Source organism: Homarus americanus, unplaced genomic scaffold (genome assembly GCF_018991925.1).
Source record: "Homarus americanus isolate GMGI-L3 unplaced genomic scaffold, GMGI_Hamer_2.0 scaffold24523, whole genome shotgun sequence".
In the NCBI taxonomy this organism is placed as follows: Eukaryota; Metazoa; Arthropoda; class Malacostraca; order Decapoda; family Nephropidae; genus Homarus; species Homarus americanus.
The window spans coordinates 432,096-449,087 of NW_024744357.1; the positions used below are offsets into that span (position 1 = coordinate 432,096).

A 16,992-nucleotide genomic window follows, 5' to 3' on the forward strand; every position below is an offset into this window, starting at 1 on the left:
TGCAGGGTGAGAGGGTGGGGGTGGGGTGGGGGTGGGTGGGGGGGTGATAGTACTTTGGAGGTATTTGAGGGGGTGGTGGGTTTTAGGAGAAAGAAAATGAGGGGGAAATTTGAAGGAAAGTAGGAGAGTAAAAGTGTCCGGGCTCAACCAGGTATGCTGTATTTTAAAATTCTTTGTTGATCTTTTGTACTCGTATTTTAAGCTCTAGCTCTCAGGCCTTTGGATTTTTTCTCGTTCATGTTTTGTCATTGCAGTAGCCAGTATTTCAAGGAAGAGGTGACGACCTCTGGCCAGGTTGTTTATGGAGTTGGCTGAGCATCGTATCTTTTAATTTAATAAAGGTGGGAGGAAAAACAGCAGGAAGGGGCTGGAGAGGCCAAGGATAGTGCCCGTTAGTCACACACTCTTTTTTTAAAGTTGAAGCTTTTGATTAAAATAGGAAAAGTTTTTCTGTGCAAGGAAGTGGTGTAGGATCCACCTTACTACTTTGGTTGGCAAAGAGGTGGTCCTCTCTTGTTTATTTTAATTGAAAAGGTTGATGTTTGTGTTACCAGTGTTAATTGGCTATTTATTCTATGCGATTTTTTTTTTTTTGCTATTGAATTGTTTTGAGGTTGTTAGTTGTATGTTGGTATTGGTGCTGGGATTTTAGTCTTTTTCTGTTCGATCTGAACCATTAATGTTCTCTCACTCGTCTTTGTTTCATTATCGAACCTGTGAGTTACAGCTTCTAACTCTTCTACTTGCCCCCACGTTCTTTTAGCGAAGACAACAATTCCTCCAGAAGAAGTTTCAATACCAAATGTCTGGAGGATCCAGCGGTAGCACATGCTTTCAGAGAGCAGCTTGAACATGGGCTGATAAACAACCCGGCAACAAACAACCCAAATCTCATTGTCAAATGGGGTATTCTCGACACTGACATGACAAAAGCCTGCAGAGACCCTCGGCCAGATGGAAAGAATACACCGGGACTGGATTGATGGAAATGACCCGGAAATCATCGTACTACTAGTCGATGATAAACGTGCTGCTTTAACTAATTGGCAGAACAACCCTCAATCTCGAATCAAAGCTGACACCTTCCGCAAGAAGAAAGCAGCGGCCCAGCGCGAACTTTGCAATCTAAAGAACGACTGGTTGAAAAATAAAGCAAGTGAAATGCAAAAACTTGCAGATCAACACAAGATGAGCGAATTTTTTAATTCCACTAAAAGAATTTATAGGTCATTCACTCATGGTGCAGCCCCCTCCACTTATATATATATATATATATATATATATATATATATATATATATATATATATATATATATATATATATATATATATATATATATATATATATATATATATATATATAAATAAGGTTAAAGTTGTTGTTTTCATTTTCTCGCGAGTTTTATGTAATATGGTCTCCATGTGTGTGTAGTAATCACTTTATCTGTAATTTTAAGGCCACGTATAGTTATTTATTTTTTACAGAATCGGTTTGACACATTATGGAGGAAGCACTCAAGCTACTCTGTGGGAGAGGAGCTCTTCCGCCTGCCTCGTTCAGAGTTTCCGGAGCTGGCTCAGATTCGTAAAGAGCTGAACCTACTGCAGAAGCTCTACAAGCTCTACAACGATGTTATTGACCGTGTGACCTCCTACTATGACATCCCCTGGGGTGAGGTCAACATCGAGGAAATCAATAATGAGCTCATGGAATTCCAGAACAGGTGAGAGAGACCGGTCCGACTAATTACCCAAATGTACCCAAATGTAGCCAAATATAGCCGCAATGAAGTCAAATAATGGTCCTACATGAATAAATCGGGCTGCCAATCACTTCTCGACTAGTATTTGGTGTCAGAAAGTCACAAAAAATTGGAAAACTTACTATAATCTGAGTTAATAGATCGCGTGCATGTACCGACGGAGCGAGGAATTACCCAATTGTACCCAAATGTAGCCGCAATGAAGTCAAATGATGGTCGTACAAGCGTAATTCGGGCTGTGAATCACTTCTCGATTATTATTTGGTGTCATAAAGTAAAAAAAAATTGGTAAACTTAATTTAATCTGAGTTGAGTTAGGTTAGGTTAGGTTAGATTAGATTAGATTAGAGTAGGTTAGGTTAGGTTAGATTAAATTAGATTAGATTAGATTAGATTAGAGTAGGTTAGGTTAGGTTAGGTACATGCACTTGATCTATTAACTCAGATTAAATTAAGTTTACCAATTTTTGTGACTTTGTGACACCAAATACTAGTCGAGAAGTGATTGGCAGTCCGATTTATTCATCTAGGACCATTATTTGACTTCATTCCGGCTATATTTGGCTACATTTGGGTAATTAGTCTGACCCAGAGAGACAGTTCCCATACAGTAAAGACAAAACAAGTGGATGATAATGGAACAACAGATTTCTGTCAGACTCACCACTTTAAGATGAAAAACGGCCCTTCTTTAATAAAGGAACTTATATTTTCTAAAACCTATGCACAGAATGACACTGCAGTGAAAGAATCTCCCAATAATATGGTCAAGGTGTTTATGTATTTTGTACTGAAAATTATTCCTTATTTTTGTATCTGAATTGATTAATCAAGAATAAATACAAATACATATTTAATGAGGTACATTAGATAACCAGCTGAAGAAAAACTGTGATCCAGCACAAGTTAAAGTCGACAAATTTGACATTACCAACATATGCCTTGTCATTGATAACTTACTTGGGTTTTGCCTTCAGATGCCGCAAGCTACCGAAGGGGCTGAAGGAGTGGCCAGCCTTCAACACGTTGAAGAAGACTATCGATGACTTCAACGACATGTGTCCCTTGTTGGAACTCATGTCGAACAAGGCAATGAAGCCGCGTCACTGGCAGCGCATAGCTGAGGTTATCAACCGACCCCTGGAGGTGGACAGCGATAACTTCTGCCTGAGGAACATCATGGACACACCGATACTTCAGTTCAAGGAGGACATAGAGGTAAGGGTTGGAGGTGTTTTACAAATTGTCTTGGCATTTTACAAAATGTTATGTATTATTGGAACCTCTACAGTAGTTAACAGTATAGATAGCGATTTGCTATAGTACTTCCAGTGTTCACTTGATAATTAGGCAAGATGTCGACCAGAAGTTTCAATACCGTAGACAAGGCAATCAAGGTAATAGCAAATAATTAAATAGTTTTCAATTAAGTAAGGTAGAGGCACGGAGGTTGGGGGGTCTGAGGTCCAAAGAACGACTGGACAACAAATCATCATATAATTGTCTGCATTTTATTGTGCATTAATGGTGAATAATTTTTAGCAGAAAATAACCAGTACGTTTGAAACAAAAACATGCTGATGTGACTACCTTTGACGACAAACTCTTTACCAAAAACGACACTTATCTTACAAAACCACCTTCAAGGGTTTTAGAAAAAGCTAGCCAGGGAAACTTTTCCAACCACACCAACGGAAACTTTAACTGTCTCTTGGAGTCCACTGGGAACTTATAAGAACGAGTAGGTGTCCATGGGGACTGCAACAATTTCTCTTTCGTACCATCAACTTGAACACCACTAAATCTCTCAGTCATACTCTATGCCATTATCAGAATTCAGACAATGGCTTGTTAAAGAGTATACCCATCGTCATGTTCAACAGACTCGTGCAGTATAGGTTCATCATTAAGAGATCCCGTTCAACAATTCACATTTTGTCTTGTCGTATAAAACACTTATTTCGCTACTGGTATATCGGAGACTGGACAAGACCCCTAAGACAATGAGTAAGGAATTAGCGTGTAAGATGGGCAGATATGTACGTTGGACACAAGAAGGACTCGTAGGTAGACCCAGTAGTACAGCACTGAAGAGATGACCAGTCAGCCAGGGAATTTAAAGTACTGTAAGATGTCAGGGTGTGGGAGTGAATACCCTCCTGGTTCTGTGCGTCGGCTTATGAAACCCCATGTGGACGTGGCATGTAGATGACGTGACTTTCGATTATGAATTATGATTGGCCAAATTGACGCCAAGTACAGCAACATCTGGCGCGGAGGGTGAGAGAGAGAGAGAGAGAGGAGGTAAGCGTCAACGGAGGTAGGCGTCAGAGTGGCTGGTGGTGGTCGCTTCCCACACTGTTTCAGGTGTCTGAATACGTGACAGCCTGATTTGAAAATTTACCTGTAACATATACAAAGACAGATAGATAAAATGATTGTAATAGTAACCTCTTTCAAAAATAAATCTTTCTACTTACCCTCTCACCAGGACCCATTTTCTTTGGCATTCCACCAATCCATTTTGTATGTTTCTTCACCAGGACATCTGCATCTCGGCCGTTAAGGAGAAGGACATAGAAGCCAAACTGAGGCTCGTGACAAACGAGTGGGCTAACCATGACCTGACCTTCTCCACCTTCAAGAACCGCGGCGAGCTGCTACTGAGGGGCGATACCACGGCTGAGGTCATCACCCAACTGGAAGACTCCCTCATGGTGCTGGGCTCTCTCCTCTCTAACAGGTGAGTGATCTTCCTTATTCTAGGCTTCCTCCTCCAAGTTACTGTTCATACCAGATTGGTTTTAATTTTTTTAACTTTATAAGTAAATAATGGGTTCTGTTCCATTACTTTTAATTGATATATACCTGTTGACAGTGAAAGGTACGGAACATATCCTTATAGACAAAGAAACGTTTTATGACTGTTGATCTATAATAAACACACTCACGCAGTTTATTAGTAGAGGGAAGTACGTATAAATTAGACTGAAAATATTTTGTATTTTTATTTATATTTTATTACTGCCACCCCTGCGAAGTTAGGTACTTTGGTTAGGAGATAAATATATTGAACACATGGACTCTTCCTCAGGTACAACGCGCCATTCCGAAAGCAGATTCAGAAGTGGGTGAGTGACCTGTCCAACACGAACGAGATCCTGGAGCGGTGGCTCTTCGTACAGAACCTCTGGGTATACCTGGAGGCAGTGTTTGTGGGAGGAGACATCGCCAAGCAACTGCCAAAGGAGGCCAAAAGGTGACGCATTTTGTATTCCTGTCCCGACTCCCGAAGCAGTTTCCTCTTTGTTTAAGTCATGCTCGTGTTAACAAGTCATGTCATATATATAAATAAAACATTTTGTTTTAAATACATGGTGATTTTGTTTGTGTGTTTGGGTGTAATGTTTGTTTGTCCAGTAGTCTTAGGGGTTAGTGAGAGTTTGAGTCGGGCTTCTTAAATAACTCAAATCATACATTTGAATATTTTTTTCATATCACCTTCAATGACTTGATGTGTGTGCCTCCTTAAGTAATGTGACCATCATCGATATTTTAAGATCAGATCTTTTCACCTGTCAACACAAATTGGTAAAAGTCCTCAAATATAAAGTTTCTCTCGTAGTTAATTTCGAGATGAAAAACATAACATTCCTGGTTTTTTCAATAACTTAATGGGTATATAGGGATTAATATATTTACAGTAAATTAGATCATATTCAATGTTATATTCTGATGTGTAAATCCGGTCGTAATTTTTCAAGGTTATAAAATCCGTGACTTGTAAGATAAAGACACTGTCACATTGCAGTAGATTCTCTGTATAGGTTAACGTAACGTGGACGAGACACTTCAGGTTTTACGTGATCGACAAGAACTGGCAGAAGATCATGGCTCGGGCGCACGACAACCCTAACGTGGTGACGTGCTGTGTGGGCGACGACATGTTGAAACAGCTCCTCCCTTACCTGCAGGACCAGCTCGAGGTCTGCCAGAAGAGCCTGTCCGGGTATGTTGGCCCACACACTGCTTCTTACTCTACCTCACTCTATTCCTTACTCTACCTCACTCTACCTCAAGCAAATCATCCTCTCTTCTATAGGTTGAAGCATATAGTTTAGCCTCTTAAAACATTCATACCCTTTATTTGGATGATCTACTTCACCCTCTAATGTAAGTCTAACATTCTCAAACCGGTCACAAGTACTCGGATAACATGATTATTTTCTGGAGGAGAATATATTTATATGGACTCGCTCTGGGCAGATACCTGGAGAAGAAGAGAATGTTGTTCCCGAGGTTCTTCTTCGTGTCGGATCCTGCCTTGCTCGAGATCCTTGGTCAGGCCTCAGACTCCCACACTATCCAGGCTCACCTCCTGTCCATATTCGACAATACCAAGACCGTCCGCTTCCACGAGCAGGACTACGACCGCATCACTGCCATCTCCTCTTCTGAGGGAGAAGTCGTGCTGGTAAGGTCAATAACATTCCTTTGGTTTTTCAAGATTGTAAAACGTTAAGAATGACATCCGCACGTATTCAACCAAAACTAACTTAATCATAATTAATCTGTTGTAACCTTGCCTAACGTATTCTAACCTAAGCTCACCTTTAATTTAACTGAATATGATTATATTCTTGTTTAGCTTGTGATGCTAAACAATTAAATTTTCAATAATGAATGGCATGTTTTGTTATATTGTACTGAACATTTAACTTTTATTCCTTTAGCTTAAGGAATGAAACGATATTGAAACAAACACTACAAGGCAATTTAAATATTAACCAAATACATTTTTTCTTCCATTGTCAAGCTGGAGAAGCCAATCCGCGCCGAGGGCAGTGTGGAGATCTGGTTGATGAAGCTACTGGTGATGTGTCAACAGTCAGTACACGGCATCATCCGCCAGGCTCACCATGTCATCCAGGACCCCGACCTAAATGTTCTCCGCTTCCTCGAGCAATTTCCGGCCCAGGTGAGAGTCGCCAGGTGTAGCTAGTGTTTGGTACACAGATGCGGTATGTTTAGCTTCGATGGTGAAATATACATTACTTTATCTGGGTTGGTTCTTTACCAGAGTGAGGCATGAGTGGCCTCTACACCCCATAGTTCATTCCCAACGTTTTCTATTTCCTCTAATTAATCTTCAGATGAGAAAATTGGGGGGAATCCATTCTCATTAACTTCATCTCTTGCTCTTGATAAACTGCAGGAATACAAAATAATAGATTCTCGGGCGTTCCTGTTGCATCATCGTCACCAAAAGGTCCAACCGCATTGCGTCCCATGCTAGTGGCCAGTGTGCCACCGAGAGTTGGCAAGTACTGACCGATGCACCGAACAAAACAACGCCTTAGACACGAAGGAAAGTTTAAAAATGATCAAACACAAAATTAAGATTGTATCGGGGAATGTGATGACATTATATGGGGCTAGTAAATATGCAAATATTTGTCGGGAAATAAAAAGATTGCAGTGGGACATTCTGGGATTATGTGAAGTAAGATGGACAGGTTCATTTAGCATTAATGTGAAAATTCTTACTTTATATTGTTACGGAAACTGAGCAGTTAAGAAGGCAAATGTCTTTAAGTTCCTTTACTTTAACCTAAAAAAAAGTAATGATTTTTTTACCTGTGTGTGTGTCTAGGGGCTTTTTGGTGGAAATTATTTAATAATAATACCTTGTAACACTAATGCCCAATTATGTAACAAATGACAATCTGTTTGAATTGTGAACTTTTCTAGTTATTAAGTTTTACTGTAGGTTTAGTTATTATAGTATTACTTGGCTTAATTGAATATTTGACACCACGCTCATGGTTGACAAGACAACACCCAACACAGTATAAACAGTAGGACGTGAAAAATATGCAAGTGATTTTTAAATAATATTCTTAAAACAAACTCAACACAAAACACATATACAAGGGTAAAAAATAATGTACTCAGCTGTACTAATACAAGTTACAAATAGCTGGTCAGTAGATCCCGCTGTGTTACAGGCAGTGTAGTTAACAGCTGCTCAACTTGACGACAGTAGACGGGGAGAACAAGTCGCCGAAGTGGTGAGGGTTGGACTGACTTGGAATCCCAGGATTAGAGTAGACGTCACCTGTCATAGATGGCGCACCCAATAGCCGGCGTTGATTTTCCACCAATAAGGAGCCATCTTATGACACGCGTGCTTACTAGTTGACTGCTGGGAAAATAGTGGTTTGGATAGTGTGAAGTAAGCCGTGCAGATAAAGGTGACAATGCAGTTTGACCCTTCTATGTTACAATTATTCAGGTGGTGATAAAATGAGACAGGTGTTGGTATTCATATAAACTATAAGTTGAGTAATAATATAATTTAAGTTACAATAATAAATCCGTTTTCTCTCAACGAGTCTTCACTGCCAATGAACTTTTTATCCCAAACCACCAAAGTTTTGATGATTGACGCAGTACTATTAAAGACTTGTCTTCAAAGTTCACCCCAACCACGAGTCTTTCCCACAGGTAAACAAAATAATGTTCATCTGAAAAGTGAGAAAAGGAGCACTTCCAGAGCATTAAAAACATAAATAAATAATAAAAGGAATTTTGAAAATTTATACAAAATAATTTTAGTTTTCTTAAAACAGCAAGAAGTCTTTATTGTATTGGATTTCCAAAATATACCTCATTAAATAAAATATATTTTTTCAATAATAATTCTTAATAAATGCCTTGCGTGCATTGCAGGTTGGCATCTTGGGGTTGCAGATGATCTGGACCAGAGACTCAGAGATGGCCCTCACGCAGGCCCGCGCCGATCGTCGCGTCATGGCCGATATGAACAACCGGTTCCTGGACCTGCTGAACTTGCTGATCAACCAGACTACTAGAGACCTAGAGCCTGTGCAGAGGACCAAATACGAAACGCTCATCACTATCCACATCCACCAGAGAGACATATTCGATAGCATGGTAAGATGATACGGCAATCTGTGGCTAAAGAGGATGTTTAGAGAGAGAGAGAGAGAGAGAGAGAGAGAGACTAATCTCATCATGTAACCCACAGTGCAGGAACAACGTAAGGTCAGTGTCGGACTTCGACTGGCTGCGACAGATCCGCATATACTTCAGGGAGGACCTAGACCGTACTAACATCGTGCTCACGGATGTCACCTTCCAGTACCAAAACGAGTTCGTGGGCTGCACCGAGAGACTCGTCATCACACCCCTCACCGATAGGTCAGTGGACTTCTGTTGACTTAAATATTGGAAGGCCTGAATGTTGTAAACAGAGTGCGTGGATTAATTTAATTTCCATCTGTAATCGGATCAGACTGTTATGCTCCGTCAGTTAAGATACAAGTAATAAAGCAACAGAACCATACTTTGTAATGTCTTCGTATCAGAAATTAATTAAAAGTTTTCAGTACCTCAGTACAAAATTTTAATTGTGTTATTAGGATTAAACAATTATGGATCACCTGAAGATTAGATAGCCCAGCTCTTTTCACCTGAAGGTGAACCACCCTAACACTAACCTAAACTAATGCTTACCGAAATCTAACCTAACCTAACCTACACCTGTACCTTATCCTAACCTAACCCCCTGGGTAGCATTTGAGTGGTTCTTCTTCAAGTAAAATAAGTTGGGTGTCTAATCTTCCGGTGATCCAAAAATACGTACTGTACTATAAACAGGTCAGTTTTCAGTATCATGTAACAGCACCATTTGTATTATATAAATATTTACCCAAATGTATATTACCCATATATTCACCAAGTCATTCACCCATGAGTATGAATCAATTGGTGAGTTGACATTTCCTCTGGGGAGCGGGCGAGGTCAAGCTTGGTCAGCGGAGCTCAGCAACAAACATCTGACGCTTTTCCTTTAAGACCTGCCTGACCACCCTCTCTCCCTGGTGTGTGACCAACACAATCATACCATAAATTAACGGAGGTAATATATATATATATATATATATATATATATATATATATATATATATATATATATATATATATATATATATATATATATATATATATATATATATATATATATATATATATATATATATATATATATATATATATATATATATTTTTTTTTTTGTGTGTGACCAACACAATCATACCATAAATTAACGGAGGTAAACATCACATGTGAGAGGTTTATTTAAACAACAGTTATGTTATAGTAAAAATTAAAACATTTACAACACGACACTGTAAGTGATAAAAAACCCCCGACCATTTATGCTTTATAAATGTAAACATTAAAACACGATTATTTACTTGTACCACCTTAATATAAAAGATGTGTGGTGAGCAACCGAATTGGTACATAACTTGCCTCCTTTCATAAGGGTGGCAGGGTGATCCCGGAATACTCACAGTCCACTCAGCAGAAAATGGGCACCAAACATGAATGTTAGGGAAGTGGAGGCGATTGAGTGTAATATCGACTACGCTGCCTCATACCGCACACAGAGCAAAAGTATATGGTGTGCTTTATCCACACACTCCATAATGGACCATTCCTATAGGGCCCCACTGTCAATGTAAGAGATGAAAAACACGAATATTTTTTTCTCCATACAGGTGTTACATTACCCTCGCTCAAGCTCTTAGTATGAGTATGGGAGGATGCCCCACGGGTCCTGCAGGTACAGGGAAGACAGAGACCACCAAGGACATGGGTAAGACGCTGGGGAAGTACGTTGTCGTCTTCAACTGCTCCGACCAGATGGATTACCGCGGCCTTGGCAGGATATTCAAGGGTGAGTATGAGGAAGCCTTCGCCTGTGACCTCAGTATGCGATGTGTCATCTGTGTGTTGGTGAATGACCGGGTTTACTTGATGTGTTGATGAGTGACCAAGTTTACTAGTGACCAGGTGCACTCGATGTGTTCGTTAGAGACTTAGTGCAGTGGTTCTCAGATGTTTTTCAACTGAGGACCACGATTTTAGCATGAAGATGAAGTGAACTAGTTGAGAGTGCAATTTTCTGCCAGTGTTGATCACCTGCCATGGGTTATTAAAGAACAGCTTATCGATATACGTGCACTGCAGATCCCTCATTAAAAGTAGAACTCGAAGTAAATGGAACTTGGTGAACTCTGGCTCAAAGACCACAAGAATTTCCAGCAATAACTTAATTAGCAATGGAGATCCAAATGCCATTCGCTTCTACTTACTTATATGAAACCTGTGCCCACCCATGCACAGGTCACACACCCACATCGGGGTCTGGGGGACAAAAAAACACAAAAAAGACCAAAAATAAATCCAGAAATGTCAAGAGTGAAAAAGGACATATATGTTGTGGTGTCAAGAGTCAGGCAGATTGGAGAAATATATCAAGGAATTTTGGGTTTAACGATAGAAGCATCAAATTTGGCACGTGCTTAGAGGAGGGCATGGTAAACACCTTGGGTTATAGGGCCATCTCAGATCTGTCCTGTGAGTGTTGTGACAGTCATTTATAATAGTGATTATTATTAAATACAGTTCCCTACATATTCTGTAAGCATAGATTCGTTAACTGTTTGGATTCAAAATATAGGTAACCAGTATTATTGCATCTTATTTATTTTGAAAGATAATAAACATGTGGTATGAGCTGATGAGTCAGTTTTGTATCATGTAAAAATTAAAGTGCTGTACTTTATGAATTACAAATATTTTTAAAGGCAACAAAAATTCAATAACATTAAGACTTGTTTTTAACATCATTCACCATAAACTTGGAACAACATTCACCACAAACCTGTAAAAACATTCATCTTAATTAACAGAATTCAACATTAAACTGAAACAGACACCTCTCATAGGTTCGAATCCTCAGAGGCGACCGGAATGCCTTTATCACAAATTATCATCATCGGGTGCGACAGACCGGCCACCTGCCCATTAAATGACTTGAGCTAAGCCCTGGTTCAGTGTACTTAACATGTTTGCACCTGACCAGGTGTACTGGATGTTGGTAAGCGACCATATGTTGGTTAGTTTGTAAGTAATCCATATGTCGCTAATACTCGTATGTTTATGAACCACGAGACGTTTGTGTTATCACAATTCACGATCATAAGTAATGGACTTTTTACTTTCTCTTTCATTTCTCGTCCCCCTCAGGTTTGGCACAGTCTGGATCGTGGGGATGTTTCGACGAATTCAACCGCATTGAGCTGCCGGTGTTGTCGGTGGCAGCTCAGCAGATCGCCGTTGTCCATACCTGCAAAAAGGAGAGACGTAAGAACTTCCAGTTTACCGACGGTGACGTGATACCGATGAACTCAGAGTTTGGCATCTTCCTTACCATGGTGAGTGATGTGTGAGTGATGGTGAGTAGTGTGTGGGTGAGTGGTGTGTGGGTGATGGTGAGTGGGTGATGGTGAGTGGTGTGTAGGTTGTGGTGTGTGTGTGTCAATTTATAGGTCATTTGCAAATGTTTTTGTGCCAATTTAGATTTTTTTGTGTGGCACTGAGGCATTCTATATCCATGATCACTTTCCTTTCTCTAATACAGTATAATAATAGTCAAGTACTGCTTGTGGTTGGCCGAGGGAAACGAGAGACGATAACGGTAGTTGTTAAGTCCTTTTATTAGGACTATATCATCTATGGCGTGGGATGTTATTTAGTCGAGAAGAGAGATAAGCAAGAGGAATGGTTCAGAAAGGGATAATTCTAGGTGAAATTAGTTTGTTCAGTATCCTGTGTATCATCGAGGCTTAAGGAGAAGCTGTGGGATGATGTGGGGTGAGTGAGGACGAAGTGGAAGGCATTGGAAAGGTGTATGGGGGAATGCATGGGTAAATAAGGTGTTAGTATGACAGAGTGTGTGAGTAAGAGGGGTGTTAGTTTGGAGGAGTGGCGACCTGTGGTGTAACAGTCAGCGGTGATCCTATGGTGTAATGGTTAGCATGCTTGCCTCGCAAGTGATTGGACTATGGACAGGTCCTCAGCAGTAATTGGGAACCTGGATGTTAATCGATTTGCGGATCGTGTTCCGGGGTAATGGTTTGCCAGTGCAGTTGGCGAGTTGTCCGGTCTTCTCGGACTATTCCTTGACACTGGGTCATACAACTCGTTAACTCAGGGTGTGGTTGTTGTGTTGGCGACAGCTTCTACACCTTAAACAAATTCACGCCTAGGTGGCCCTTGGGCCGGCCATCCTCGTTACTCGAGGGGCAATCATTATTATTATAGTATGATGGAGTCTTTGGGTGAGAGGGGTGTTAGTATGATGGAGTGTGGGTGAGAGGGGTGTTAGTATGAGGGAATGTGTAGGTAAGAGGGGTGTTAGCATGACTGTGTAGGTGAGAGGGGTTTTAGTTTGAACGAGTGTGGGTGGGAGAGGTGTTAGTGTAAGCCATACCATTGTAAGTGGTTATCTTCATCCAGTAAGTAGTGAATCTGGTCGAGAGGCTTCCCATCATTTTTCTCTCGTGTTCACTATGGGATCACAGTTAGACTTCCATATTGGTTCTATATACGAACCCTTAGTAAGGTTGTAATAGAAATCCATAGTATGAGTACAGCAGTGGTATATTCTCTGAAGTAAAAATTACAGAGGCTGCTCAGGCTCTAAAACTCATCACGAGAGTATCGTGAGATAGGTTTTCTCTATGCAGTTCAAGAGCTGTATATGTGCTAACTAACCTCCCAGCACACTCGGCGGTGGGAGTGTGATATTATTCATACTAATTCAGAATGTTGCAATACCCCGTGTGTTTCCTGCATTTACTTTGAAATTGGGAGGCAACACCCTGGCTGGAGTCCCTGTATGTTAAACACCTGGCTAATTTGAAAGACGCTTGGCACCACAGATGTGTCACCCGTCCTACGGTACATCAATAACTCAATAAAACTATTCATTAACGATGCCAGTAATGGTTTGTTTGGGATAAACTATACAGGACTACAATAACCACCTGCAATGTCATTGCTTGCACTAGTATGAGGGAGTGTGTGGGTGAGAGGGGTGTTAGTGTGGTGGAGTGTGTGGGTGAGAGGGGTGTTAGTGTGGTGGAGTGTGTGGGTGAGAGGGGTGTTAGTGTGGTGGAGTGTGTGGGTGAGAGGGGTGTCTTACAGAGGAGTGTGTGGGTGAGAGGTGTGTTTTATAGAGGAGTGTGTGGGTGAGAGGGGGTGTTTACAGAGGAGTGTGTGGGTGAGAGGGTGTTTATAGAGGAGTGTGTGGGTGAGAGGGTTGTTAGTATGGTGTAGTGTGTGGATGAGAGGGGTGTTTATAGAGTGTGTGTGGTGAGAGGGTTGTTAGTATGGTGTAGTGTGTGGATGAGAGGTGTTTTATAGAGGGGTGTGTGGGTGAGAGGGGTGTTAGGTGTGGTGGGTGTGTGGGTGAGAGTGTGTTTTATAGAGGTGTGTGGGTGAGAGGGTGTTTTACAGAGGAGTGTGTGGATGAGAGGGTGTTTTATAGAGGGTGTGTGGGTGAGAGGGGTGTTAGTGGTGGAGTGTGTGGATGAGAGGGTGTGTAGTGTGGTGGAGTGTGTGGGTGAGAGGGGTGTTTATAGTGTGTGGGTGAGAGGGGTGTTTATGGTGGAGTGTGTGGGTGAGAGGGTGTTTATGGTGGAGTGTGTGGGTGAGAGGGGTGTTTTATAGAGGGTGTGTGAGAGTGGTGGTGTGTGTGGAGAGGGTGTGTTTATAGAGGTGTGTGGATGAGAGGTGTGTTTTATAGAGGGTGTGGGTGAGAGGGGTGTTAGTGTGGTGTAGTGTGTGGGTGAGAGGGGTGTTTTATAGAGGAGTGTGTGGGTGAGAGGGGTGTTTTACAGAGGAGTGTGTGGGTGAGAGGGGTGTTAGTGTGGTGTAGTGTGTGGGTGAGAGGGGTGTTTTATAGAGGAGTGTGTGGGTGAGAGGGGTGTTTTACAGAGGAGTGTGTGGGTGAGAGGGGTGTTAGTGTGGTGTAGTGTGTGTTATTGGGATATTAGTCTGGAATAATGTGATCATGAAGAATCGACTGATCTCGTTTCTTATGCCAGTAGTTAGCAATTCATATTTAAGATAAATACCTACAAATGCTTCAGAATTATAATGTGTTAATTTTACATGAAAACGATAAAGCACAAGTTAGACGTGTCATAATAATCCTAGTTACTTCATTAAATATCTCAAACCTAGATAGATAAATAATTGAATGAATGACTAATAAATTTTGAAAAATTTGAAATAAATGTAGACTAGTTTAAAATAAACAAAAAGGATATAGCGTAAACACTGAGCTACTGGCAAGGCTTACTGCATTAAGTGGGCCAGTGTTCATGAAAAAAAAAACCTAAAAATGCCTTAGTGGGGCGACCAGACCACTGAACGGATTGTACTAATCTGAAGACATCACCTTTCAAGTTGATCAAACTACTTCACACTCTGGAGGGTGAAGCATTTGGGTAGACATTACTTTGTGTTAAAAAATATTTTTTTCTTTGCATATATAAAAAAAAATCTAAAATCCTAAATAATAATGTAACCTCCTTACAGTTAATTCATTGATATTATCCGCTTTTATAAATATATCGCCAAGAAAAAAATCTGGTTTGTTGACCTTCTCTTATGATGCTGGATGATGGTAAACACTGATAAATGCTTTATTTAACACTGTGGGATTGAGATGGTTCACCATCTGTCACAATCACAGTTCTTGTTAATTCGCTGTGTTACTCGCTTTACTTCGCTGTCTTATCTGTAATAATGTAAGTGTTTTTCCCCTTGTATTTTTTCCTCCTGAGTTTTTGAGACAACTAGATTCTTCATTAATTCATTAGTGTAATTGATAACTTATAAGTTATCTTACTGTGCTGCTATATAACATAAAAAGCTGGACAGCTCTTAATATTATACTACAGGTTGTTACAGCAGTCATGTGAATATGTTATTCTAATGGAGTTTCCCTTGACACACCTCACAGAACATAGGGTCCAACAACCAGAAGGTAACATCGTCGCCCCTGCCGCCTCAACATCACCGCGTTTTCTCCCTCTTACTCCTCTTACACCGCGTTTTCTCCCTCTTACTCCTCTTACACCGCGTTTCTATCATCTGGCCTTATTTGTACAGCTAATTCTCTCATTCATCAATGCTTATCTTATTCTCATTATTATTATATAATAGAGTATATAGCTCCATATTTTGGAGGAATTTTCTATCTAGATGTTAGACTGCAGGTTATGTACCGTATATTTGTTGCTTTCATTACACTGCCCTGCATAGTTATTGAGGTTTGTGTATTATTAAGCTTTTCTGGGTGTATTTTGCATGCTGATCTCGAAAATGTTATCCATTTTGCTCAATCAGGTCAGAATTTTGTGCTATAGCATTTTAAGCGGAGATTCAGGTAAAATATTGGCATTTTTCGCTCAAAATGGGGTCCTCATATTCGTTCATTAAAAAAATCATCCGAGACATTGGCAAGCCTCACAAAAAAATTTCGGTCAGTTTTAATGCCCTTACGATGCATTTAAATACACCCACGTGCTCGCCGGCCATTTAAATGTCCGCCGTGACGCAAAGGAAAAGAGTATATGTCCGTGTTTTTTTACATATATTTTTTCACAATTAAATTTCTTTTTCATCTGGTGGTACATGGCATGTTTCCTCTGTCTGTGGGATAGTCGAGCAGACAAGCAGCACTACATGCAATGTGACTGGCCTGCAAGAAGTGGACTTACTCCAGGTTCTCACAATGTTGTTGCCCATGCTCTGGTGAATCCGCAGAACATTCTTCTTCCGCCACTGCACATCAAGCTCGGTCTGTTCAAAAACTTTGTAAAGGCACTGGACAAAAAAAGCCAGGCTTTCAATTTTCTGAAAGAAAAATTTCCAAAAGTCAGTGAGGCAAAGCTGAATGCAGGAATTTTTGATGGCCCTCAGATCAGAGAGCTTTTCAAAGATCCCAAGTTTGATTGCAGCATGGATGTAAATGAGAAGAAAGCCTGGCATGCCTTTAAGTCTATTGTCTCCAATTTTCTTGGCAACTACAGAAGTCCAGAGTATGAACGAGTTGTTGAGGACCTACTTCTGAGCTACAAAGTTCTTGGTGCACGCATGTCCATCAAGATGCACTTCCTCAGCTCCCACTTGGACTACTTTCCAGAGAACTGTGGTGATGTGAGTGAGGAACAAGGAGAACGCTTCCATCAAGATATCCGTGTAATGGAGGAGCGGTACCAGGGTCGCTGGGATATCAACATGCTCGCCGACTACTGTTGGTGTCTGAAATGGGACGCC

General features: G+C 40.7%; 1 protein-coding gene across 1 annotated transcript in view; it reads left to right on the forward strand.

The window, feature by feature from the left end:
- Positions 1 to 16,992, forward strand: part of LOC121877743 (dynein axonemal heavy chain 5-like) — a 118,351-nt gene that overhangs the window by 38,085 nt on the left and 63,274 nt on the right. Inside the window, exons 16-26 of the mRNA XM_042383599.1 lie at positions 1,486 to 1,724; positions 2,741 to 2,981; positions 4,307 to 4,506; positions 4,858 to 5,022; positions 5,620 to 5,772; positions 6,030 to 6,237; positions 6,580 to 6,741; positions 8,496 to 8,720; positions 8,815 to 8,987; positions 10,353 to 10,531; positions 11,887 to 12,074. Of these exons, the coding sequence (XP_042239533.1) occupies positions 1,486 to 1,724; positions 2,741 to 2,981; positions 4,307 to 4,506; positions 4,858 to 5,022; positions 5,620 to 5,772; positions 6,030 to 6,237; positions 6,580 to 6,741; positions 8,496 to 8,720; positions 8,815 to 8,987; positions 10,353 to 10,531; positions 11,887 to 12,074 (2,133 nt within the window). The remainder of the gene's footprint in view (positions 1 to 1,485; positions 1,725 to 2,740; positions 2,982 to 4,306; positions 4,507 to 4,857; positions 5,023 to 5,619; positions 5,773 to 6,029; positions 6,238 to 6,579; positions 6,742 to 8,495; positions 8,721 to 8,814; positions 8,988 to 10,352; positions 10,532 to 11,886; positions 12,075 to 16,992) is intronic.